Source organism: Bos grunniens, chromosome 4 (assembly GCF_055505025.1).
Source record: "Bos grunniens cultivar Pamir isolate PY7600 chromosome 4, Bosgru_T2T1.0, whole genome shotgun sequence".
NCBI classification, from domain to species: domain Eukaryota; kingdom Metazoa; phylum Chordata; class Mammalia; order Artiodactyla; family Bovidae; genus Bos; species Bos grunniens.
The window spans coordinates 50,934,014-50,961,208 of NC_141168.1; the positions used below are offsets into that span (position 1 = coordinate 50,934,014).

At 37.6% G+C, this 27,195-nt stretch overlaps 1 protein-coding gene across 1 annotated transcript in view; it reads right to left on the minus strand.

The window, feature by feature from the left end:
* SKAP2 (src kinase associated phosphoprotein 2) overlaps window positions 1-27,195 on the minus strand; it is a 171,152-nt gene that overhangs the window by 22,001 nt on the left and 121,956 nt on the right. The window contains exon 10 of the mRNA XM_086396355.1: window positions 1,321-1,398. Coding sequence (XP_086252481.1) covers window positions 1,321-1,398 — 78 coding nt within the window. The remainder of the gene's footprint in view (window positions 1-1,320; window positions 1,399-27,195) is intronic.

The following is a 27,195-nucleotide window of genomic DNA, read 5'->3' on the forward strand; positions in this document are numbered from 1 at the left end:
TTTTGCTCAGACATGGTGTTTATAGCTGCATTTTGCAGGAACAGAGGACTCACATCTAATGACTTCGTCCTCACTTCCTTTCTGAAAAAAGCACACCCAAACCTCTTGCACCAACCTGTTCCTGCTTTCCTGTCCAGGTCCGGAAGTCAGGCCTCTGTTTCCTTTCCACATGTCACAGTAGGAAGGACTCTGGAAAGCTACTTCCTGAACACACACTTCTTGTCCACCCTGCCCCTGACAGCTTGAAAGAGTGATGTATGGCCATATCAGCAAGGGGAGGCGACCCCCATCTATAGCTCTTTGCAGGACATGGGATGATATGGCAGACCTTGCCCCAGCTGACATGTGGCTATGAAGAGGTGTAAAGTCCTGATAAGAAGGCAGTCCTTCTCTTCTTTCCGTGTAAAATAATTGCTGATTTATCAAAACTAACCCCATGCCTGCACTACAGATATGGTTTATCTCCTGCTATTTGGAAATAACAACCAGCAAGAAAACCTGCTTGCATCATGTGATTCTGTACAGAGCATATATAGCTATTTTTCCAGTCTCAGTCATAATTAGCACTTGGGGCCATGTGCCAAGTGGAAATGGATAAGTGGAATATCCTTCCTAGCCTTCTAGGCCACCAGTGTCCTTTTCCCATTTTTAAGCTGCTGTCACTGGACTCTGGCATTTCTTACCCAATTCATTTGCTTTCTGTGTTAATCATATGCAATGAAGATATGCATGGCCAACATTTAAACAGGCTGCAGATCAATTAGCGGTCTTAAGTTTATCTGATTTTTATCAAAGAAGACAGAGCTGTGGGTCGATTGTCAGAGCCTGTGTCAAGTTGACCTTTTCAGAGATGTCTACATTGCTAGTCCCCTGGGCTACTTGTTGTCCCCTGTTAGTCTCTGAATGGCAGAAGTCTGTTCTGCTCAAGCACAAAGTATACACAGATGTCTATATTACATTCTTATAGGTTTGACAGCAACTGCATGTTGTATCTATAAACTGTCCTTTAGCAGTGACACTTCCTCAATGATGATAAGCTAATTTATGCAACTAAATCTCCTTTGTGCAGAAATGAAAGCTAATTGAGTCATTACAAAGTAATTCAGGAAGGAATACCTTGTATAAATTGGCTTACTTTATAAATCCTTCTCAAGTGGTTTTCATGCATCCTAAATGGGTCTAAGCAGCTTATCAGCCATAAGAGATCCAGACCCAAGGACCCAACCGCAGGGAGCTGAGGACACATCTTTAGAGTAGGGAGAAAGTGATGAAAAGGAAAGTGAACAAGACCAAAATAAGCTTTTCCCACCAGCTCATCACCTGTGGTGTGGTGAACACTGTCCTGACTCATCTTCCTTTGTCCCTCCACTTTCACCAGAGCTCCGTCCTCCTCCTCTTCTGTAAATAAACAACAAATGGAACACTGAAGTCCAGTACGAACAACGCAGTACTCACCCCATCTTAAGAGCAAAACTAAAAGTTTATAACACATAAATATTCCTTTTCAAAGAAGGAAACCACTCAACATCCACATTCCTCTTTCAATAATCTAAAGCTGAATAAATGAACCTATAGCTATATCCAAATAGCAACCTGACCAGTTGACTTGATAAAATTTAAGGTATGTACTAACGTTTCACATATTTTGTTTTAAATGCTCTCAGAAAATCATCTGGAACAATCTTAAATCCAGAAAAGCCCTAAAAATCCAGTAAAATGATACCCAGCATCATATGGATTGACCACATTATACTGTGGCATGAATACCACACAGAATTAAAATCACTGTCCCTAAAACATCAACAGAACAGAGAAAATGTGTGATATAAAATAGTTAACCTATAAGTCATTCATGGAGTATCAGATACTTCAGATACTTACAGAGACATACTAGAATGATCCTCATCCTTCAAGGTAATTCCCCCCAAATTAGACTCGGGACCTACTATGTGTCATACACTATAACAGATGTTAGGATTTTATAGATAAACCATTTTAAATCCTTATTTTACAGAGAAATAAATTGAGGCTCAAAAAGGTAAAGAAACTTTCAATGTTTGTTATTCAAATTTAGATTTGTGATTCCAAAGTCCATATTCTTTATCCTGATATGTTCAAATATATCCTTATATTATCTCTACACTCCCCCACCACACTCCTTCTTCAAGTTATAGGAGGAAGAAAATGATATAAATGAGAAGAGTTTTAAACAAAGTCAGTAGGCTATTTAATTCTTTAACTCACAAAGGAATATTTATCACATGACCACTTCCTTCACTGAAAGATTTATATGAAATTTAGAAATATTTAAGGCAGGACATAGGAACAAAATGGCATGTCAAGGAAAAAAACTGGGTTCAAAAAGAATCACAATTTCAAGAAAAATCAAAACTTTAAAGAAAAATATGCAAAAAATACAAATATAGTCATTATCACTATTAAATAATTCAGCTAATAAATCTTCATTGAGCATTAAATACTTGTAAGAGAGAGGGTCTACCAGACAGAGGGAGAGGCATGAACAAAAGAACAAGGCACAGGCATATTCATTTTGGATAAAGAATGTGGTTCTTGTAGAGGCAGAGTAGGATAGGAGACAATGGTAGTCGTTTGGGAAAACTGCTGTAAACTCGTGAACATTCAGCTACGGACTTCAGATGTTTCCATGTTTGGTGAGGAATAAGAGCCCTTGCCACACCACCCCACCCCACCCTCAAATTTCTGAAGTGAGAAAGGGCAGGACTGAAATTGCTTGAGCAATGTCCATCTGATCTCCTTGTCCCAGATAACATAGAGAAGGGGCATGGAGAGAGACCAGTCCCAGTCTGGCTAAAGGGGAAGTTGGGGAAGTTAGTCCTGAATTGAGAAGGCAATGGCACCCTACTCCAGTACTCTTGCCTGGAAAATCCCATGGATGGAGGAGCCAGGTAGGCTGCAGTCCATGGGATCGCTAAGAGTCAGACACAACTGAGCGACTTCACTTTCACTTTTCACTTTCACTTTTCACTGTCATGTATTGGAGAAGGAAATGGCAACCCACTCCAGTGTGCTTGCCTGGAGAATCCCAGGGACGGGGCAGCCTGGTGGGCTGCCGTCTCTGGGGTCGCACAGAGTCGGACACGACTAAAGCGACTTAGCAGCAGCAGCAGCAGTCCTGAACTGGAGGGGCAGAGAATATGGAGCGGAGATGATTACAAGAGGGGAAGGAACTAGAATAGACAAACTCTGCCTGCCTGGATGTGGAAGGCTAAGGGAAAAGAATAAGCAACCAAGGATGACTCATGTTTGAGTTTAGTTAACTGAGAAATGGAAACATCATTACTAAAAAGAGTATAGCCAAGATAAACTGTTGTGCCCCTGGCGTGGCGGGGAGGGGGGAAACCACAAGGAGTTGTGTTTCTGACACTAGAGATTTAACATAGGGGCGGGGCAGCCCAAGGGAGACTGGAAAGTTTGGTAAAGAGATCAAGAATGCATATGTGAATTGAGACATCTCATGCAAATTTTAAAGTGGTGATAAATAAAAACCAGCATTTAAATCAAGCTTGAGAGCTACTACTATACAATTATAACTGTTTCAAATCTTTGTAACTCAATTCCAACTAAAGAATGAAAGGTCCAATACGGAACAGCCAGAAATCATTGGCACCTTATACGTATTAATTTAAACCTAATATTGTCAATTTAATATAGTTCAGTCAAACAGTAATGAGTATACAGAAGACCTAATAAAAACTCTAATATTAAATCCTGTCTCTTTTTAACAATTGCCTCACTTATGCTAAACCTGAAGAACTAGCTAACATAAATGGATTATAGGGTGTTTTAATATAAAATTTTTAATTTAAATAAATTAATTTAAATTTTAATATAAAATTTAATATAACATTTAAAGGTTTTAGGGTCATTTACAGTTATTTAGTCCAAGCATCTCATTTTACAAATCATTCATGTTTTTAAGGTGAAGGAGAAGGCTTCCTGTACTTTTCACACTTTCTCTTTCTCCAGTACTCACTCTCTTCCAATTTGGTCACAAATTCAATAGTAAGAAGTAAACTGAAAAACAGTTAAGGGTGCTTATCCTAAAGTCAAAAGCTATAACCACATCAATATAGAAAGCACTATTCCTGGCTCTTAAGAAGACACTATGGGATTTAGACTCACCACCCAAAGTTAGGGTCAAGATATTATAAAAACTAATTACAATAATTAAATGGGAAAAACTCTGCTCTTGGCGAAGTTGTCAATGAATTTAGAATTTACTACTAAGAACTGTTCTTATTTTATTAAAATGTGTCTATAATGTGTACAATGTATTCTTAAGTTATCAAAATGATATTCAAAATATTTACTTAACTATCAATATTTTCTGTGAAGTATCCAAATTGATATCCATGTGAGATGTTTAATAAGAAGTATTTTAGAGGATAGGATGTGCATTAAAAACATTTCCTTTCTCCTTTTCAAACCTAGTGCTGATATCTTCAGGGCAGAGCCTTCTGTGTTTCATATGTCAATTTTTTTTAACAATAGTCAAGCAACTCATTTTATCTTGGGCTAACAGTACAGTTTCCATGTAAAAGACAACAAAATCAAAGTTGGGGTGTGTGTGTTCTTTTCTAACCTTACAAAAAAACAACTCAGACTAAATCTTGAATAGAATCTGGTACAAGGAAGATGTTCAATAAATATCAAGTAAAAAAATGGATTCCAAAATCATGAAAATAAATCTTACTACTATAATAATTTACTAACAGAGCAAAACTCTCCACATAATCCAAAAAATATATACAGACAAGTGACCAAATTCAAGGTTATAATCAACTTTACAATATATTAGATATATACATGTTTTATCTAGGTTTATTATTAAACCTATTTTATTTGGGGGTTGAGGCACAATGTCATTATACAATACTAATTAATATCTCAAATAGTCAATGTTTGTGGGTTAATATATTCCATTCAACATTTTAATAACAGTAAACAAAAACAGCTCAGCTATGCACTAAAATCCATCAAACCACACAGATGGTTATAAGGTTTTCATTAAGTGGTTTCCATAGCAATCATATTGCAAATCTGGAAGCTTCTTGCAAATAAGCAGCTTGTATTTACATGCCTCTCAGCTGCCGCACAAAACTCTTCAGCATGTGAAGTTATTATTCCAACCACACATCGTTAGAAGAATCATTGGGAGATTTTTTTTTATCAGACAGGATGAAAATAATAATAAAGTAAACTAATTGCAGAAGATAACTCAAGCATAGTTATATATTTACTAAACTAACCAATGAGTCTTAAAAATATTCTGATATTGCTTCTCAGCCTTTTCACTAAGATCAAGTGTAAAAATGTTCTGATAGTCATTGAAAGGTTTTAACATTAAACCCCGTCAAAAATATGAGACCTCCAGGAACAACCAGACCCTAGTGAATCTAAAAGCTTGAACTCTACTCTCTTTTTTTTTTTTGATAGATATTTAATCTTTTTTCTGAGTTGAGCAGAAAAAGAAAGAATAGTAGAAAACTGAGTCTTCCCAAATCTCTGTTTTAAGATGACTACCATTTAAAAAGGAAATGCTTACTGTGGGAAAAGTCAAGACCCTTTTTTTTCCCTGCTAGATTAATCAATTTAATTTACAAATTGATCTATTTCCATAACAGATGGATTATTACCCTAATAAGGATCAAAGATCTGTCTAGCTATGCAGTTTTTACAAAATGGGCTATTTCTGGCTTGCTAATGTTCTCTTTTAAGGTTAAATAACCAAAAAAGAAAAGTGATAAGCCAATGACATGTTTATCTGACATTGCTTGAAAAAGGCTAAAGACAATTTGTCAGCACCAAAACAGGGTGTGTGATGTTCACAGCAGGGTTAAAGATTGATACTATCACATCTTCCAGGAAGAAGAAGGTAAGTTGACTTATCCTCTGAATTAGTCACTCAGCCCTGTCTGACTTTGCGATCCCATGGACTGTATAGCCCGCAAGCTCCTCTGTCCATGGGAGTTCCCAGGCAAGAATACTGGAGTGGGTTGCCATTCCCTTCTCCGGGGAATGTTCCCGACCCAGGGATCGAACCCAGGTCTCCTGCATTGCAGGCAGATTCTTTACTGTCTGAGCTACCAGGGAACACTATATACATTTATATCCATTAGGTAACTAAATCCTCCTAACAATTCTATGAGGCAATAATAGGAACTTTCATCCTCTTTATGTATGCAAAAGCAACATGTACAGAGCTTAATTAACTTGTCCAGGTTCACACAACCAGTTAGAACAAGAGTCAGGATTTAAACTTCCACATCTGTCACTGAAGCCCCAGCTCTAAGCCATGGCACCATTGCCTTGATTTTCATTAAAATCTTTAGTTTATAGATATATTTTGTTGCTAAAATTTCATTTGAATATTAGCTGCTTGTAGACTTGGAAAACATTTTCACATAAGTGGGTAGGTTCTCTCCTACCATAGCACCATATTTGAAGTACATCTTAGGTTAAGCAGTTCTCTCAGTGATGATTTAGAAACCGAATTTCAAGTTGGGATGCCCCAAACATGCATCTTTTCCATTCTCTTCCCCACTTCTTTCTAACCTTTAACATTCTACACACTCAACGGCTCCTAAAGCCAGGAACAGTATTTGATACTTTGTAAAGGTCTCTAAGGCAACTCACATATTTAGAATGCTGGAGTGGGTAGTCTTTTCCTTCTCCAGGGGATCTTTCCCACCCAGGGATCAAACCCAGGTCTCCCGCATTGCAGGAGGATTCTTTACCAGCTGAGCCACAAGGGAAACCCCTTGTGCTTATTTAACTTATATGCAGAGTACATCATGAAAAAATACTGGGCTGGATGAAGCACAAGCTGGAATCAAGATTTCCGAGAGAAATATCAATAACCTCAGATATGCAGATGACACTATCCTTATAGCAGAAAGAGAAGAAGAACTAAAGAGCCTCTTGTTGAAAGTGAAAGAGGAGAGTGAAAAGGTTGGCTTAAAACTCAGCATTCAGAAAACTAAGATCATGGCATCCAGTCCCATCACTTCACGGCGAATAGATGGAGGAACAATGGAAACAGTAACAGACTTTATTATTTTGGGCTCCAAAATCACTGCAGATGGTGACTGCAGCCATGAAATTAAAAACCACTTGCTCCTTGGAAGAAAAGTTATGACAAACCTAGACAGCGTATTAAAACGCAGAGACATTATTTTGCCAACAAAGGTCCGTCTAGGCAAAGCTTTGGTTTTTCCAGTAGTCATGTATGGATGTGAGAGCTGGACTAAAAAGAAAGCTGAGCGCCAAAGAATTGATGCTTTTGAACTGTGGTGTTGGAGAAGACTCCTGAGAGTCCCTTTCATTGCAAGATCAAACCAGTCAATCCTAAAGGAAATCAATCCTGAATATTCATTGGAAGGACTAATGCTGAAGCTGAAACTCCAATACTTTGGCCACCTGATGCAAAGAACTGACTCATTTGAAAAGACCCTGATGGAAATATTGAAGGTGGGAGGAGAAGGGAATGACAGAGGATAAGATAGTTGGATGGTATCACCGATTCGATGGACATGAGTTTGAGCAAGCTCTGAGAGTTGGTGATAGACAGGGAAGCCTGGCATGCTGCTGTCCATGGGGTCACAGAGTTGGACACGACTGAGCAACTGAACTGAACTGAACTAAAGACAACTCACAAATGAAAATGGGTTTATTTCTGAGGGCAGTCAGCTTTTCTTTTTCAATTTCTTTCAGTAAGAAAAACATGGTTAAATGTAGATGGTAAAGATAAGCCTTTCTACATAGAAGATCTGAAAGAGGTTCACCTACATTTCAGAGCAACAGTCTACCCTTCACATTTCATCAAGGGCTCAGGTTCCAGGGAGTTGCAAGCAAGATGCCCCAGAGTAGGAGGAGATGGAGCAGATGGGATGGGGAACTGGAGTCTAGTCCTAGTAGTAAGATGAAAATGTAGGAAGGATTTATACAAATGGCCCCTTACCCCCTCTTCTCTCTCAAGACTTGAGCCAATTTCTGAAGTTGGTGAAAGGGCCAGAGAAGTAAAAGAGGAAACTCAAAGGTCTATCAGTGAGGGAATTAAAAATTATGACAATGCAGAAAAGTGAGTTCCTTAAGGGCCTATAGATACTGGACTACTGAGAGCTTGAAATATGGCACTTCTAAAGGATTCTTCTATCTATTTGATAGCCTGACATCTAGTTTACAGCAATAAAAGATATACTTTGATAAAGATATAAGCAAGTGCCTTTTAGTAGTATCAGTCAGTTAAATGAACAAAAAGATAAAGATGCTTGAAATGGCATAGAATCATGTTTACTATCCTGGATATTAGGCAAACTAGGTCCTATGCTTAAATGTCTAGTTATTTATGCAACCTTGACACTGTTTCTTAATTCTCAATGTCTTCTCTGTAAAGTAGAAAGAATAATGCTATCCTATAGCACCCTGACAAGATTTGGGGAGGACAACAGGATAATCAAATTTCTCAGGGGATAAAAATGCACTATTAGCACGCAGTATCAGGTTCATTACCTGAGGGGCTAGGTGTTTTGCATCCACTTATTAATTTGGTGATATGATTAATTATGCTTATGGTTAATATGGTTAATATCATATATGGTTAATACGATATAAAAGACAATAAAATAAGCAATGGTTGTCTAATCATATAATTTTCAACTTTGACATTCTATTCTCATGGTTTAATATGAAAAAGTTATCAAAGGTTATTCAAAAGCAAAAAGAAATGTCATTAGAGTACAGGGAATTTCTTTACTATAATATTGAAATTCACAATTTATACACCAACCTGAAAAGGTAAAAATAATGATTTTTTTTTCACAGACATTAAACTTGTTAACATCATGGTTGGGATGTTGGGGGGAAAACCTCAAATTCAGGCAAAGATCTCTTTTGACAGAATTGGAGGAACTCTTAGAAAGGAAAGGTACCTTAGCTACCATCTAGTTCAATTTCCTTCTTTCATTAAAGGGGAACTGAACAGGGGTGTTGAATGAGTGGACCAAGGTCATGGCACTTCCTCCCTGCTCTTGTCTTTCTGCATTGCCTTCTATGCAACATGCACTGCAGTCATTGCTGCTGCTCTAGACGTACTTCTCTAGTCAGGAGAAGAAGCAGTCTTACAGAGACTTGATCATCTACAGGCAATTACAGCAGGCAAAGAAAGCAAGTAGGTTAAAAATTAAGCTTTACTAGGCCAGATTCCATCAGTCAGAAATGACTGTGAGTCAGAAAATGACTGTGCTCCTAAAGTGTACCAGACATGGGGAAATTATGAAGGGTGACTCTGTCTTTTACTATAGTCAGTGATATTCTTCTATTTCACAAAGTTCAAATCCTTAGCTTTTTAATTAAAGTGTATAATAAATTCTGCAACATTAAAATTCTTTTAACCCCCAAAAGGTCCAAATTAAATTATTTCTCAGTTGTAGTAACCTCTACCTGGCTATGGATTACTGGTACAAATAAAGTTTGAGACATGTAAGTTCTTCTTTTACTTTAGATTAGATTTTTTTCTTATTATTCTTGCTACTAAAGCACTATCTGTTCATGGCTAGAAGCCAGAAAGTAGACATAGCAAAAAAGAAAAAAAACTTTAAGTCACCGAAGACCTATCTTCCATAAACACTATTAGCATCTCCTTTTAGACAATGTTTATTCAGTTTCTGCTTTTTCTTTTTTTTAATATGAATTTATTTTAATTGGAGGCTAATTACTTTACAACATTGTAGTGGTTCTGCCATACACTGACATGGATCCGCCACGGGTGCGCATGTGTTCCCCATCCTGAACCCCCTCCCATCTCCCTCCCCATCCTATCCCTTTGGGTCATCCCAGTGCACCAGCCCCAAGCACCCTGTCTTATGCATGGAACCTGGACTGGCGATTCGTTTCACACATGATAATACACATGTCTCTGCCATTCTCCCAAATCATCCCACCCTCGCCCTCTCCCACAGAGTCCAAAGACTGTTCTATACATCTGTGTCTCTTTTGCTGTCTCGCATATGCTTTTTCTTTATTCTCATTTTTAATAAGAATATCCCAAATGTATATGTATTCATTATAAACTGTTTTGAAGCCATCCCATTTTTAGAAATTAAAATTTTTCATCTCAACTTAGATTTTGGTTTGTTTTAAATTTTATTCTGTAAAAAATATTATCTAATATACATAAGCTGGTGTTAAGATCATTTAATTGTAACATGACTGTTTTAAAAGGAACTGTCTCCCATAGCCTCAGGAAAAAGGCAGATCTACAAATGCAGAGCTCATTTGTTACAGGCTTGGCTCTGTTTCCGCTGCCTGCTTATGCAAATTCACTCCTCCTCTTCAAGTGTGGTGCACCTTAACCTCATTTTCAAGAATCCAAGAAAGAAAAATCACAGGCCTGTAAGAGGACCCATCACCCAGATGACTTATTGGTTCTATAATCCCTTATACCAGCGGTGGTTTTCAAGACCCTTTCAGGGCATAGAGGATCTATGGGGTCAAAACTATTTTCATAATAAAATTAAGATATTTGCTTTTTTTATTGTGTTAACATTTGCACTGATGCTACAGAGCAATGATGGGTGGTAAACTGCTGACATCTCAGCATAAATCAACACAGTGGCACCAAGCTGTCACTGTATTCTTCCCTGCCCTGCACTAGCATTAAAAACAAACAAAAAAGCCAGTTTCACCTAAGAATGTCCTTGATGATCAATTATTATTTTCATTTAATGTCAACCTCGAGTACACGTCTCTTTAATATTCTTTTTTTTTTCTCTTTAATATTCTGTGACACAAAATCAGAAGACTGAATTAAACATGGCTGCTGCATCTCCAGATGGAAAAGTTCAAGTGGTAAACACAACTAGCTGTTTTTATCATGAAACACCATTTTTACTTGAAAGAACGAACAACTGACAGACAAACTATGGTTACTCAGACTTAAGAATCTGGCAGACATTTTCCCAAAACTGAATTAAGTGAATTTGTCATTTTAACAAAAACAACTGACATTTATTGCTGATGATAAAAGTTTGAGCTTTCAAGCAAAAATTAGAATTTTAGAAACTTCTGTTTTGGGATATAGCTTGACCACTCCTCAGTATTTAAGGAAACTTTTCTAATGAGATCAATGGTGATATGAATGAACGTGGTGTTTTAACTGTACCATAATTGTGTCAATATTTGGAAGTTCTGCATAATGTAATGAACCAGTATTTTCTAGCTGAGCAATGCATGATGTTACAAAAGCACACATGGGTAAAAGATCCGTTCAAAGTACAAGACAGTCCTCTGAATTTTGCTGTAACACTGTATGAAAAGTTCACTGATACAGTTTTGGATTCTGCATTGCAACTTATCCTTACCATCTGTCGAGTTTGGGTATAGTACCAAAAAAGAATCTCTACAATTACCTGCAAGGACTATTAAAATACTTCCTTTTCCCACTAGTATATATCTGTATGAGGCTGGATCTTCTTCACACGCTGATTGTACTTAAACTAAACAACATATAACAACTGAGTAAAGGCAGAAGCAGATATGATTGTCTAGACATCTCCTATTAAGATAGACATTGAAGAGATCTGCAAAAAGGTAAACCATGCCACTCTTCGCACTCGTATTTTGGGAAAATATATCTATTTTTTAAATAAAATATGGTATTTATGTTCACAGGCAGTGGGTTTATCATTATAACTTTTAAATTCACTAATAAACGTTTTTAACATTTCTCAGTTTTAATTTCTAACATACAATATATTAAGAGGCATAATCCTCATAAACAAAAGTTTTTGGGAATCCTCAATAACTTTCAAGATTGAAAAGGATTCCTCATTACAGGGGGCTTGAGTTCAATCCCTGGTTAAAGAACTAAGATCCTCCAGGCTGTGGTGTGACAAAAAAAAAATACCATCAAAACAAACAAATGAAAAAACAAACAGAAAAGGCCTCTTGAGAATAAAAAGTATGAGAATCATTGTCTTGTACTTTCTAGGGTAGTTTTAGTTAAAAATCTAAATATTGTTGATACACAACATGAAAGATTGGCATCTTGCTAAGCCAGAACACTGGTTGCTAATTATCTTATATTTCCAAAGCACACAGTCTGAGAATTGAATCTAATTACTGTTGACTCATATTGAGTTGTTGATGGAAATCCCTATGTGTTTTTCCCATTTTCTGAGGAGCCAAGTCTTTCGAATATATCTGCAATTAGATTTTTAGAGCAAGTAGGATATCCTATTTTATCTTGTTAGATTTGATCCACCATTTTGGTCTACTGAGAGTATAGCCTGTTTATATTTACTGAAGGCATTCATGAATATGGGGGCTTCTCTGGTGGCTGAGACAGTAAAGAATCTGCCTGTAATTGCCAGTGACTGGAGTTCAGTCCTTGGTCTGAGAAGGTCCCCTGGAGAAGGGTATGGCAACCCAGTCCAGTATTCTTGCCTGGGAAATCCCATGGACAGAGGAGCCTGGCAGGCAACAGTCCATGGGGTTGCAAAGAGTTGGACACGACCGAGTGACTAATACTTCATGAAAAGGATAGTATGATGATGTTGAGAACTAAGCCCTAAGGTATTTACAAAATCAACTGGTCAACACCCTACGGCCACTGCGGTATACAGTCAGTTATCCAGTGGTCTTTAAACTACAAAGACTTCAGAAGAATCCTGGCCAAATGCCTCACTGAAGGTATTATTTTTGTTATATGTCTGTCATTTCCTTGCCACCATGTTGGGTTTGAGTCTATAATCATTATTTCATCTTCTAGATGGCATAGAAGATTCTCTTTGACACCTTATTTTAGAAGCTTCTCTAGAGTGCACTTTAAAATATTATCTGGGTCAGAAGACAAATTAAATTCCTACTTATCTTGAAGACAGGGCTGAAGTGTGTCCACCAATTTAGAATGCTTTTCCCAAACCCCTCCAGACAGCTGGCCACTCTCCCTTGTCTGCTCTCACAGCCTTAGTTAGTACAGAGTACTACATATAAATATTTGTCTACTTTTCCCTAAGTGTGAACTCCCCGAGGGCATATTTACATTACAGCAGCCTAACACAGGGGCTGGAACCAAAAAAAAAAAAAATGTTTTCCGTGAATATTTGTTGAATAAAAACAACTGACTTTGGTTAGTTATTCTAATAGAATCTCTTTGTATTATAGCAGGATCTCTTTGCCCATCCAGGGCTTTTGTTATCTCTTACCAATATTATCAATTAGAGGACATTTCTTGACAGAAAGGGAGCAAATAAAATAGAAATTAAATTGTTTTCTTTGAATTACTGCCCCTAATAAATTTCAAAAACAACAAAACCAGATAGCAATTATACACCTTTTGTTGTTTTTAGTATAATTTATACATTTTAACTATTCTCATATTTTCTTTGGTTATTTAGCCATTTCAATGTCTAATATATGTTCCTTTAAAAGTTATATTTGTTGGATAGATTCTAGCACAAGAACATGACATAGTTTAGTCTCTCTCCCTTCTTTTCCCCATTGGGATCCTTTGAGATTAAATGTTATTTTAAAATACTCATCTTTTTAAATATTTATTTGGTTGCATCAGTCTTAGTTCTGGCACACGGGCTCTTTGATCTCTGTTGCAGCATGCAGAATCTTTTTAGAAGCATGTGATGTGAGATCTAGTTCCCTGACCAAGGGTCAAACCCAGGCCCCTCCACTGGGAGCGCTGAGTCTTCGCCATTGGAGCACAAGAGAAGTCCCTAAAATACTTGTCTTTAATACCATGCTGCTGCTGCTAAGTCGCTTCAGTCGTGTCCGACTCTGTGTGACCCCATAGACGGCAGCCCACCAGGCTCCCCCGTCCCTGGGATTCTCCAGGCAAAAATACTGGAGTGGGTTACCATTTCCTTTTCCAATGCATGTAAGTGAAAAGTGAAAGTGAAGTCGCTCAGTCGTGTCCGACTCTTGGCGACCCCATGGACTGCAGCCCACCAGGCTCCTCCGTCCATGGGATTTTCCAGGCAAGAGTGGGGAGTGGGGTGCCATTGCCTGCTCCACTTAATACCATACATTGTGTCTATTCTTTTCTCCGAGTTTTCTGAAATCTACCTTCCAAAATTCCAGCCAAATATGTCTAGCAGAGGCCAGATTTTTCCCTCAATGGCTGTGATGAATTCAAAGATGACAACTACTTTTGTCTAATTTTTCCCCACAGTTAAATCTGAGTATAGTAGCAGTTTCCCTATTTACTTCCTATGTCCTTCAGTCTTACTCATTTTTTAATGTACTACTTCCACACTTAAACTATATCTGAAGAAAGAAAAAGAGGCAATGGTAATGACTGTTTATTGTTTTTCCTCCCTCTCCATATTCTTGATGTCAGTGCCTCTTAGTCAAAGATTCCTTGTTGCTAAATACTAAAAATAAAACTAACCACCCTGACCCCTGGCTCAGTGGGTCCCAGACCCACTGAAGCAGACAGGGTGGGAAGAGAACCATTCTCAATCCCCCTCATCATTTGTCTTCAAATACCACTTGCCTTTTAAACTTCTAAATATAGGCATATTTCACTAAATAATAATATAATTAATAAAATGAATTATAATGGAATCAGAAATTAACCCCATATTAATCCCAAAAGATACAATGGAACTACAAATGCAAATAAAATTCATATTCCAGAGGGTTATATTCTCTTCTTTCATCAGCTATATAAACTGAGACAAGCTAATTAAACTCTGAGCCTCAATTTTCAGTCTGGAAAATACAAATATAAAATATACCTTAGATAATTATTGTGAGAATGAAAAGCTGAAGTGACCAATACAATACTCATTGCATACTGATATTTAATAACAATGATTGTAATACAAATCTAGGAATTTACTGTGTATGAAGCACCATGCTAGCCATGACACTATACACAGAAATCCCACTGATCCTCAAAACCCTGTGAGGAAGGTATTGCTGTTATTCCCATTTTTAGATGAAAAAACACAGTCATAGAAGTTAAGTTAATTTGCACAGAATAGCACAGCTATAAGAAGTTGCATCAGGGAATTTCCCTGGTGGTCCAGTGATTAAGACTTCACTTTCCAATGAGGGAGATGGGGTTTGATCCCTGGTCAGGAAGCTGGGATCCCACATGCCTTGTGGCCAAAAAAACAAACATAAACGACAGAAGCAATATTGTCAGAAGACTAAGATCACATGGCATCTGGTCCCATCACGTCACGGCAAAGAGATGGGGGAACAATGGAAACAGTGGCAGACTTTATTTTTGGGGCTCTAAAATCATTGCAAATGGTGACAGCAGCCATGAAATTAAAAGCCACTTGCTCCTTGGAAGAAAAGTTATGACAAACCAGACAGCATATTAAAACACAGTACATTACTTTGCCAACAAAGGCCCATCTAGGCAAAGCTTTGGTTTTTCCAGTAGTCATGTATGGATGTGAGAGCTGGACTACAAAGAAAGCTGAGCACCGAAGAATTGATGCTTTTGAGCTGTGGTGTTGGGAGAAGAGTCTTGAGAGTCCCTTGGACAGCAAGGAGATCTAACCAGTCCATCCTAAAGGAGATCAGTCCTGAATATTCATTGGAAGGACTGATACTAAAGCTGAAACTCCAATATTTTGGCCACCTGATGCAAAGAACTGACTCATTTGAAAAGACCCTAATGCTGGAAATGAACTGAAGGTGGGAGAAGAAGGGGACGACAGAGGATGAGATGGTTGGATGGCATCACCAACTCAATGGACATGAGTTTTGAGTAAGCTCTGGGAATTGGTAATGGACAGGGAAGCCTGGAGTGCTGCAGTCCATGGGGTCACAAAGAGTCAGACACGACTAAGCGACTGAACTGAACTGAAATAAAAACTTTAAAAAAAATTTTTTTAAAAAAACACAAAAAAAGAATTAATGTCAGGATGACACTTTGGATCCAGGCTGTCTTCCTCCAGAGCCCAAGTTCAGAAGCACCTTGAATGAGAAAAAGCACACTTTTTCTTCTCATTCAATGAAGACCTTGCATAGATCACTTCTTTCTATATTTGTTAAATAGCACTTTAACATACTGCCATAATATGCAACTTCTGAGAAAGTTAATATTCATGATGTCATACAGACATATATGTTTACTTCAACGACAAAATAACTTGGCCAAGTCTGACATCCTAAAAAAAAAACAAACTAGTTCCCTTGTCAGCAGTGTATACTGCTGAAAAACAGGAGAAGAGTCATGTTTGTAATGGCCACAGAAAGTGAAAAGCTTAGCATTTGCCCCCTCCATTTTTCTTTCAGTTGGAAGGCAGCTTGCAAATGGAAAAATCATTTCCCATCACCTCCCTCTCAGAGACTGAATATGATGAAAAAACAGAATAAGGCTAATCCCTGAAGCAAGCAGAGCCGAGAGTCGCTTCTGTCCTAGCCAGGAGCCCAAGAAGATTGATTAATCCTGAATAAGATAGCTATAGCTCCTCACCAGATCTGACTGTGATAATGCATGAAAAATGCAGCAAATTAAAGCACTTTACATAGTACAGACACAATGACACTCTCAAAATACAAATTTTCACGTACCCATGAGGGGCTGTGCAAGACATTCAGAATTATGTTTTTAAAGCATTTTCAATTCTGAGGTTAGAGGGTTTTTTGGACACACAAATTTATGATAAAATATGTTACAGAGTCTAGAAAAGAAGGTATCTTCTAGAACTAGGATATTTCTATAGAGAGGAGTTGCCAGGAGAAGCAAGGTAGAACCTGCAGGGGAAAGAGAGGCGAGGCACACAAAGTTCAAGTGATGGAGGTCTTGATGTTCATTACTGCAAAATATTGATAGTATTTGGTATTCCTCAAAGTACGTAAGAATAAAAACTTGAGCTTAAAAAAACAACACACTTGCTCAGTCTGGGCCTCGTAAAGGTATGAATGAGCTCTCCTTTGCAAAGTGTCTCTTACTGAGACTGCAAACCTAAGTCAGCATAAACAAGATGTCTGCTCTTGTGAACAAGAGTCAGGGTGTTTTTAATGTACTTGGCAGACAAACCAGATCTTACTCTTTTAAGGTCTCACCCAACAGCATCCCAGCATAGCAGTCAGAATAACTATATCCATCCTGAAAAGACAAATCTCTGTCACTATAGGGGCCTAGAAGCCAGGCAGTGTCAGCGCTCCAAGACTAACTCCTAGCCTATTCTCCAGTATGACAAAGTATTCTTGTTTTCTCATTCCCAATCTGCAACTACTCAGAATTTTTTAAAGTTAAATGTGACATTTTATAAACTTTCCCTGGTGATTTTTAGTTAAGACTGATGTTATGCTGTAATTGTATATATTAATAATGCAATTTAGGGTTTATTTCTATCTAATTAAATAATACAATCAAACATGTAAATTTAATGGCATACTCAACTATAGTACATAAAGGGTCACTCAATGTCTGTTGTCCTTCCTTAAGAGTAAATCATTGATTTAAAGAGAGACTACATGAAATGACATGTGAACCTTCCTGAATGGTCTAATTAGGAGAATAATATTAACTATCTAAATGAAGTTTAACTAAATGACTTATTTACATCTACTCTAAATAAACAGAAGTAATTCTCAAAGAATTCAGGTAGTTATAAACAATTTTATCATATGGTCCTGCCTTGGCTTTGAAAATAATTTCTGAATTTAAAAAATTCAAGAAGAAAAATTATCTCAATATAGTTCCCTTCAGTGAGGAAATACAATACACTACTTGGCATGTGTCCACAGGAAAAGTCTGGCTCCCAGATGCTTCTTGCCAGACCACAGTGGATTCAATAATGTTTAAACAACTGACAATGTACACTCATAGCACTGATGACACTGCTGCTGCTGCTGCTGCTAAGTCGCTTCAGTCGTGTCCAACTCTGTGCGACCCCATAGACGGCAGCCCACCAGGCTCCCCCGTCCCTGGGATTCTCCAGGCAAGAACACTGGAGTGGGTTGCCATTTCCTTCTCCAATGCATGCAAGTGAAAAGTGAAAGGGAAGTCCCTCAGGCGTGTCTGACTCTTAGCGACCCCATGGACTGTAGCCCACCAGGCTCCTCCATCCATGGGATTTTCCAGGCAAGAGTACTAGAGTGGGGTGCCACTGCCTTCTCCAACTGATGACACAGTGACCACAAATTCAGCAGGAGCCTGTCTCATGGGTGTATTCATATATCGAAAGTAATATCAAAACAAAACAAATCCTAGACATACTTCACAAATGTAAAAGATTCAACTCAATTCAGTTAGGTTTTTTAAAAATATATGTCACCAAAATTACATAAAAATGTGTAAATTAGACTTTTTATGCCTCTGCAAGAGATATAAACAAATATCAATTTTTTATTGGTGTTCTTGAAAATGAGGAATATAAACTCTAATTTGCTTCCTATATTTAAAGTCCAACAACTCTTTCCAGCAATCAATTAGCTATTTCCAAAGCTCATTCATTATAATCACACAATTTAAATTAATATCCATGATTTCCTAAACCCATATCTGTTGGTAACAATTGTCTCCATTAGTTTGGTACCAAATGAAATTTCCAATAATTTACCACTTCTGATCTCCAAAAACAATAACTTTATAGGATTCAGGGGAGAAATAAAACTTCAAAATTTTGACACCAAAGTGGTAGCTCAATTTTCTTAGATACATAGCATCTATTGTCTTTATAACTGGCCTGCAAGTGTATCATTTATTGTAATGATACACTTTCTAACCAGAAAGGTTCTGAGTAAAATCTACATCCTACTGTAGCGCATTCAAGCATAAACAAAATACTGTTAATATTTAATATGAAATCAGCTGTCACAAATGTAGCCAACAGTGAAAAAGCCATGATACAAATAAAATTACTTTGTGTGATTCTCCCTATTTCCAGATGACAAGTTACTATGAGGTGATATCCTCTCTCTTAATAACAAACAACTTCTGTCACATAATGTTTATGTCATGTAAGTTTTGTAAATCAATAGTGGAAAAACTGGTTTGACTTTCTGGGAGAGAAAATGATTGATCGGCACAGGGCATAAAATACATTATTTAAATTAGAAAGACTTCATTTGATTGGAATGCCAACCCCATTTTTAAGTCATACCCTCATATAACCACATTAACCTCACTTGACATGACCTCAAATGCAAATATGTATTATTGTTGGCTTATAAAACCAAAGTCTACATTTGGATCTTGATCGATCTCTACCTTGAGTACTTCTCCACATATACAATCATCATTTTTTCCCTAAATAAGAATAGGATCATTAACTTCATAGATTCAGCAGCCATTTAAAAATCTCTTCTGTCATATATTCAACAAAATTTCTTGTCACGAAGTAATTAATATTGAGTATAAAGCCCAGAAGGCAGGATATTAGACTCCAGCATGGAATCTTGCCTATAGCATATACTCAGATTTTTGTTTATTTGACCTGAATTAGTTGATAAGTCAAACACTTAAAATTAACCTAAGTCTCTACTGTAGTGGTTCTGGAGTAATTGATTACTTATATCTGAGAATTCAACCTCTAACAACATGGCCAACCAAGCTGAAACAGACCTGTCTTTCCCACTTGGTCAAAGGGGAATACTGACCCTCTACAGGGTGCAGTGGAAGCTGGAGTTTTAAGCACTTCACAGATACAGGAGACATGACCAGCCTGTGGAAAGCAAGGAGCTGGAAGCAAGACCTCCACCAGCTTGGAGAAGCCACAAGGAAGTTTTTTTCTTCCCAGGGCACTGGATGGCAGTGGTCAGAGGGGGAAGCGGAGGGTTTCCTGTGAGAAATCAAACCTCACAGCCTGTACAATGTGAGATCCAAACATGTACTATCCTCGAGTAGTATTTTCAAGCCAAGAAATTTAACATAAAAACTGTGAAACTCCTGGGGCTCTGCAAAACCATTGTGTAGGAACATTTCCACAACCCAGAGCACAGGGCATTCCTGCAGGGGAAGGAAGAAAAGCCGATAAGCTTGCAATACTCCAAGTTAGCAGAAAAGACGCCCGAGTAAACAGGCAATCCAGGTGTCGCCGGCTCTAACACAAGTCAACACAGAGTGCTGTGAGAGCACAGAGGAGAGCTAAGAAATTAAGGAAAAGTTCAGAGAAAAGTAAATCTTTATTCTCCTAGCGCTGCTAAACCAGAGATTCAAAACACAAACTGCAGTGGTCGGGTTCCTTTGCTTTCACCCAGAGAAGGATTAATCCCACGTGAATATTTTCCAAGGCTTTGGACCATCTGGTTTTTAATGTCTCAAGCAATGTCTTCTACCACTTCCTTTGAAAAGTCTTTTTTTGTTGTGGTTGGGGAAAAAAAAAAAAAAAGTTTAAATGCTAGGGGAACTTGGCAATTGTTGTTAAAGTTCTTTTTATTTCTTGTTACCTCTTTCTAAATCCTTTCATGAATATAAATTCTCCTCTTTCCCTATGACATGAATATGCTATAATCTGTCCTCTTCCAAATAAACCAAGTTACCCACCTGAATGTTTTTTAAGAGTTTGTTTATGGTCTCCCTTACCGTAATCATTTTACTTTCATCTTCAGAATGTTCTTTAGGTGGTGTTCAAACCACATTTTGCTCCTTGAGTTTGATAGCAAAATAAAGGGGTGGGTCTTTTCTGATATTTCTTCTATTGGCATAGACTTTGATCTTTGCTTCTCATCAGTCTCTTTTTAGTCTCTGATTACTTTTCAAAATTAGCCTTTATTGAATATTGCTAAGTCACTTCGGTCATGTCCAACTCTGTATGACCCCATAGACGGCCGCCTACCAGGCTCCCCCGTCCCTGGGATTCTCCAGGCAAGAACACTGGAGTGGGTTGCCATTTCCTTCTCCAATGCAGGCAAGTGAAAAGTGAAAGTGAAGTTGCTCAGTCGTGTCCGACTCTTAGCAACCCCATGGACTGCAGCCCACCAGGCTCCTCCGTCCATGGGATTCTCCAGGCAAGAGTACTGGAGTGGGGTGCCATCACCTTCTCCATTATTGAATATTAGCTATATTTTATATTTCTATTTAACAAACTCTGAGTTATATTAGCCAACACTGCACTCCCCAGTGACAAGCACAGTGCCTGACATATAACAGCTACTTAATTAATATCTGATGTATAAAGAATACTTTCTTGAAAGAATAATGACTAGCTTACATGGAAGTTGGGGGTGTTTTTCTCATTTCATGTTGCATTTTCTTCACCCTTTTCAGTTCTTTCATTAAAAATTTAAATGATTTGAAAGCTTCAGAATACCTCCAAATTAATGCTGGGCTCCCAAGAAATATTAAATAAACAAGTAGGCTAAAAATGCACATATTTTAAAGTGTCTACACATGTATATCTACATGCTTGGGGGTTACTGTCTTACAGTTATGTCTAAAGCCATATAGGGAGAGATAATGTTTTATTATGAGTATAGATGACCTTCACCTTGACCCATGTAATCAAGCTAGGTTTCCAGGAAGAACTGAGATGTAAGGTAATTTGTGAAAGAAAACATAAGCTGCCCAGGGAAGTGAAATGAGGTTATCTGGTGTATGAGAGAGTGTAATAGGCAATGTGAAATTGGGAGCAGGACATGTAAACAGTGGGCTGAGGAAAGGAGCTTACTTAATTGAAGGAAAGGGTGTGGAATGGAGAAGTAAACAAGGGTAATATAAGTCACAGCTGGGACTAGAAGTGAGCAAGCTTCCTCTGTCCTAGAACAGCGACTCCTCCAAATACCCACTGAATCCAAGTAGGTGCTTGAAAGATAATTTTTAAACACTTTCCCCAAGCATCTGCCTAATCATTAATTCTTAACTTTTGTTCCCCCATTCTTTAAACTGCTTGTGCAACTTTCCAGATCTGAGATTATTTTTAAACATGAAGCTCCTCATTTTTTTACCAGTTACTCTGGTTACCAGCTTTTTGTCCTTGTGGATGTCAGCTTTAAAAAAAAATCAGTTATGATCCTGTGCTCTTTAGACCTCCTTTACCTGTGGTCTTTAATGAATGAGTGCAAGCAAAGGAGAATGTCATTTCCTGGGAAATGTCTTGCTTAAGATGACTAACCTACCATAGGGAACTGGTAACTCAAGTTGATCCTGTTGCTCACAGTAGATGATCTATCTTTAATGGCACAAAAGATGGATGATATCAGAGCTTTTCATCACTCACTGTATTACATTTCACAAGTTTATTTATTTGAGACCATGCTCACTGGAAAAGTAACGTTAGATTTTAATGAGGTTTTAGAAGATTGGTCATACTTCAATATACCACTGATAGTATTCCAAGTACAATCACTCTTTTAGGATTCTGTAGTCATTGGTGTTATTAGGAAAAGAATCATCATAGAGAAAGAATTTCTCTGACTTTCACTAATGGGCCCCTCTAACTGAAGACTACATTATTCAGGTATTATTTATTGACTTTGAATGAGGAAAACACTGGCCTAAGTACTCTGGGGGATGTTAAGAAACATGAGATTTGATCCCTGCCCTTGAGGAGTTTGTAAAAGGTTAAGTTATAATGATCCATCCATTTGCTTGTTTGCCGAATAAATCATACCGTGAAAAGTAAAATATGAATATAAGATTTACAGAACAGTAGATAACAACTTTGGGTAAACTCCGGGAGTTGGTGATGGACAGGGAGGCCTGGCATGCTGTGGTCCATGGGGTCGCAAAGAGTCGGACACAACTGAGCAACTGAACTGAACTGAACTAACAAGGTTGTCACAAAGTTTTATGTCATTAATTTCAAATGTATGGTGCTACAGAAATCCAGGGAAGCAGAAGTAACTTCATGCTGAGATGGACAGAAGAGGCTTTCTGGGGAGACAGGATTTGACATGGACCTGGAATATGGCAAGGAACTAGTTAGAAACTGAACTAAGAGCACTCCATACAGATGAAGTATAAGAACAGAAACATGAGGCTGGAAAAGTAGCAGATGTTTGGGAGAATGAAGAGTAAGTTGTCTGTCGAAATAGGAGATCTGGTGCAATGTAATAGAGGCTGACCTAGAATGTTCCAGTGAGCCTGTAGAAGACCTTTGAATGTCCAGGTATGGAGCTTGGGCCTTATCTATCCTACAGGAAGTGAAGAACTATTCAACATTTTGAAACAGTGGAAATATATGACTTAAGAAACTTCTGAAATCTGTTTTTTTGAAAAATATTTTCTTCACTAAATGAAAAAAGTATTAATTAGCTTAAAAAAGAGGTTTTGAATTCTTTTATGTACATTGTCTCCTAATATCAAATGAGATATTCCTGATAAAAGTATTAATGCTCTAAAAGGTGGAGGACATGATAATACTATACTGTGTTTAGTAATACACAATTCTAAACTTATAAAAATACTGTACTGTGTCCAATAGATAGACATAACCTTCAAGGGTATTTTAATTGTTTGTAATGGAATAACTACAAATAATTCATCTAAACAAGTTTAGAGAAAATACTATATAAACCAATACTGTACAATGGTGTAAGGAATATACAGAATTAACAAATTAATATTTTCATTGTTTCTGATGGGGGACTACAAAGGTTCTACATGTGTGGCTAGGAAAAATATGGCGAAGGTATACAGCAATACTATTATACTCTGGGATTGGTAGAGGTGGGTAGATGTAGATAGATAGACGGACAGACGAGTAATGTTGATAGATCTTTCTATTTTTATATGTTTAGCTTTTTTGGTTTTTTATAGTTAAATACTCATATACCCACTTCTCTGATTAAATCACCACATATTTGAGGATGGAGTGTTTATCATCTCACTATCCACTCTGCATCTTGTAGATAATGAACTATACTAGAAAATATGTTAGAGTTGATCATGGACTCTATGAATAGAAAAATGAGAAACTTAACCAAAAGTTTTGTCTATATGTTATTTTTGTCCTTTAATTACTTTATTAGCTCAGCATATTGATTTAGACAAGGCATCTAGTACAACGTAGGTAATGAAGGCACAAAGATGAAGCACAGAGCATGAATAACGTATGGTTAAGAGTTCAGTCTGCCTGGAGCATACGGAGTCTGAGCAGCACTGAAAAGGTAAACGTGAGTCAGATGAAAGAAGGGGTCTGGGACTGAGCAACCTTGGCAGTGGACACCCATAAAGGTTATAGAGCAAGGGATTAATTTGACTATGCTGTGTTTTAGGAAGATCAATCTGCTGGCAGGGCACAGAATAGATTATTGGGTTAGTTGATGAGAGAGAGACACACACACAGGAAGTGGGGAGAGCACTTAGGAGCTTTGTAACACAGCAAGTAAGAAATCATCAAAGCCCGACTGAGTGGAGGAGAGCTGGGGATGAATGTGGCTTTAGAGAGAGAATCACTAGCTATTGAGTGAAGATGTTTTACTTTGCTCCAACCATACGCCTGTAAGTGTAGTCATACTTGAAGGTATAAAGTTGCCCAGGGAGAGAGTGTAAAGAGAGAAAGAACTTTCAAATCCAAATTTTTCATCATACAGGACCATTAAATGGCATTTGATGTACATGGACAACCTCATATAATTAAACACTGCAGTCTCACGTGAGTAACTCAGCACACATTTTTCCACGTGCCATTTCTGCACATAAGATCACAATAAACATCAATTCTGGTATGCAGAGGTTCTGCATACCAGAGACCTGGCTTTTGCCTAGCTCTCCAATTTCATTCTAACCTCTCTCTGCATGGCTACCTTTGGCCTTCCTTTCTGGTTCCTGAACATCCCAGCATTCTCCAGCCTCAGGGTCCTGGCACTGTGTCCCTTGTGCCTAGAAGGTGCTTTGTTTGGCTTTTTGTATTAACATTTACCAGTTTTAGCCAAGAGTTTTCAGTTTAAATGTCACCTCTTCCTTGACCACAGAGTATTAAACAGCTGCTCTTTTCACATGATCCACTTATCTTTGTAACATCTGTAATTATCTTACTAGAGACCAGGTCTGTTCTTTTTTTTAATTTAAATTTATTTATTTTAATTGTAGGCTAATTACTTTACAATATTGTATTGGTTTTGCCATACATCAACATGAATCCAGGTCTGTCCTTTTTATGCCTAAACTCTCAACAGTCAGAACAGAATCAAGCATGTATTGGGCTTTCAAAAAATATTTTTTCAATCAATTAATTAAATGTATAATAATAATAACTTACAATGAGAAAATAAGAAAAAATAAGGTAGAAACAGAAAGCTCCTCCATTAAAGAAATAAAGCATAAACAGGAAAACAATTTGAAACAATCAACAAGCATTAGGAAATGAGGAGGAAATCTAAAATAGGGCCAAGAAGCTTACTTATAAATATTGTATGTAACAAGAAAATATAATTATATTTTATTTATAATTATATAATAAGAAATTATATAAGAAAAGAATGAGAAAGGCCAAAGGATAAGACAGTTTCCAAAAGAAAGGGGTGTCCAGTCAAACAAAATTTCCAGTAATGCATTTGAGGACAGAGATTGATGACTGGGAGAGACTATTGACTTTGAGGGAGCTGTTTAAGTTAAGGGACCAGGGCACGTGCACTCAGTCCCTTAGTTGTGTCCAACTCTTTGTGACCCCGTGGACTGTAGCCCACCAGGCTCCTCTGTCCATGGAATTCTCTAAGCAAGAATATTAGAGCAGGTTACCATTTCCTACTCCAGGGGATCTTCCTGATCCAGGGATTGAACCCACGTCTCATGTGTCTCCTCCACTGGCAGGAAGAGAAAGAAATAGAGTTATGTTGTAGCTCCTTGAACTGTGATCAGGAATGTGGAAAGAGGCCCAGACTAGGAGGCAGGAGACTTGGGATCCAGTTCCAGCAACAGCTCCACAATACCACTCTGCAAATGTATTTTCTTATTCATCTATGAGAAAAGTTTTCTGCCTCATCTCAACTCCTATAATAGGGGATAAAGGGGTTAATAGATAAATAGGTATAAGGAGTTGTCATTTCTTGGTAAGAATTCTAGTGAAGTTCTAAAAAGGAGGAAAATAATCATAGAGGACTGTTTTATTTGAAACAAAATCAAGGTCAAATTTCACTTGAGCTTAATAAACTCAGACTGGATTTTTTTCCCCTCACTTTGTTAAAGGTCTTGCATTGCTCAACTGCAGAACTTGTGAGGCCAGATATGAAGAGTGCTTATATCTACCACTGACATTTTGTTGAACCTGTCCATACTTATTAATCATTGCTTTAAACTAAGCAGCTGAGGACTCTTAGGAAGTTGATTTTCCCAGCTGACCTATCTGCAAAAGTAGTGAAGCCTGATGCTCTCCTGCAACAGACTGTCTCTACAGATGTGTGTCCATGGAGAAATACGCTTATGTGTGTATAGTTTCCTAGGCAATGGAAATATAAATAGATGAGTCTGAAAATTTGGCTGTTATATTCTAAAACATCAAGAATTTCTAGTTAATTCTATTTGGTTCTTTAAAAAAGAAATCTGATCTTTTTTAATAGGGTCTTCTCTTGTTAAAGTTTCTGTTCCTTTCTTTATTTCTTTAATATTAATAGTTTTAAATGATTAATTTTATATTCTTTGTTTTTCAAATTGTTCTCTCATCTCCAGTTCACTAGGGATTAATCCTCTCATTTGTCTTATTCCTCATCATATCCCTCCAAATATGTTTTAAAGCACCATGCCACAAGTTTGTATTTGTACTGTTTTCATTATCTTTCTGAACTATATATTTTGTAATTTCCTCTGTGATTCTCTCTTTTAACTCAAGAGCTATTCAGAAATTTATTTTTTCACCTCCAAACACAGAAGCTTGGGTATTTTAAACTATCTTTTTAGTGTCTAATTAAATTTCATTGTAGTTAAAGAATATAGTATATATGATACAGATTCATTGAAATTTCTTGAGATTTCAACTATGAACTTATATGCTATAGTCAATTTCTATGAAAATTCTATGTGCAAGGAAAGAACATACTTCTTTGTAGATCAGATCAGATCAGTCGCTCAGTCGTGTCTGACTCTTTGCGACCCCATGAATCGCAGCACGCCAGGCCTCCCTGTCTATCACCAACTCCCGGAGTTCACTCAGACTCACGTCCATCGAGTCAGTGATGCCATCCAGCCATCTCATCCTCTGTCGTCCCCTTCTCCTCTTGCCCCCAATCCCTCCCAGCATCAGAGTCTTTTCCAATGAGTCAACTCTTCGCGAGAGGTGGCCAAAGTACTGG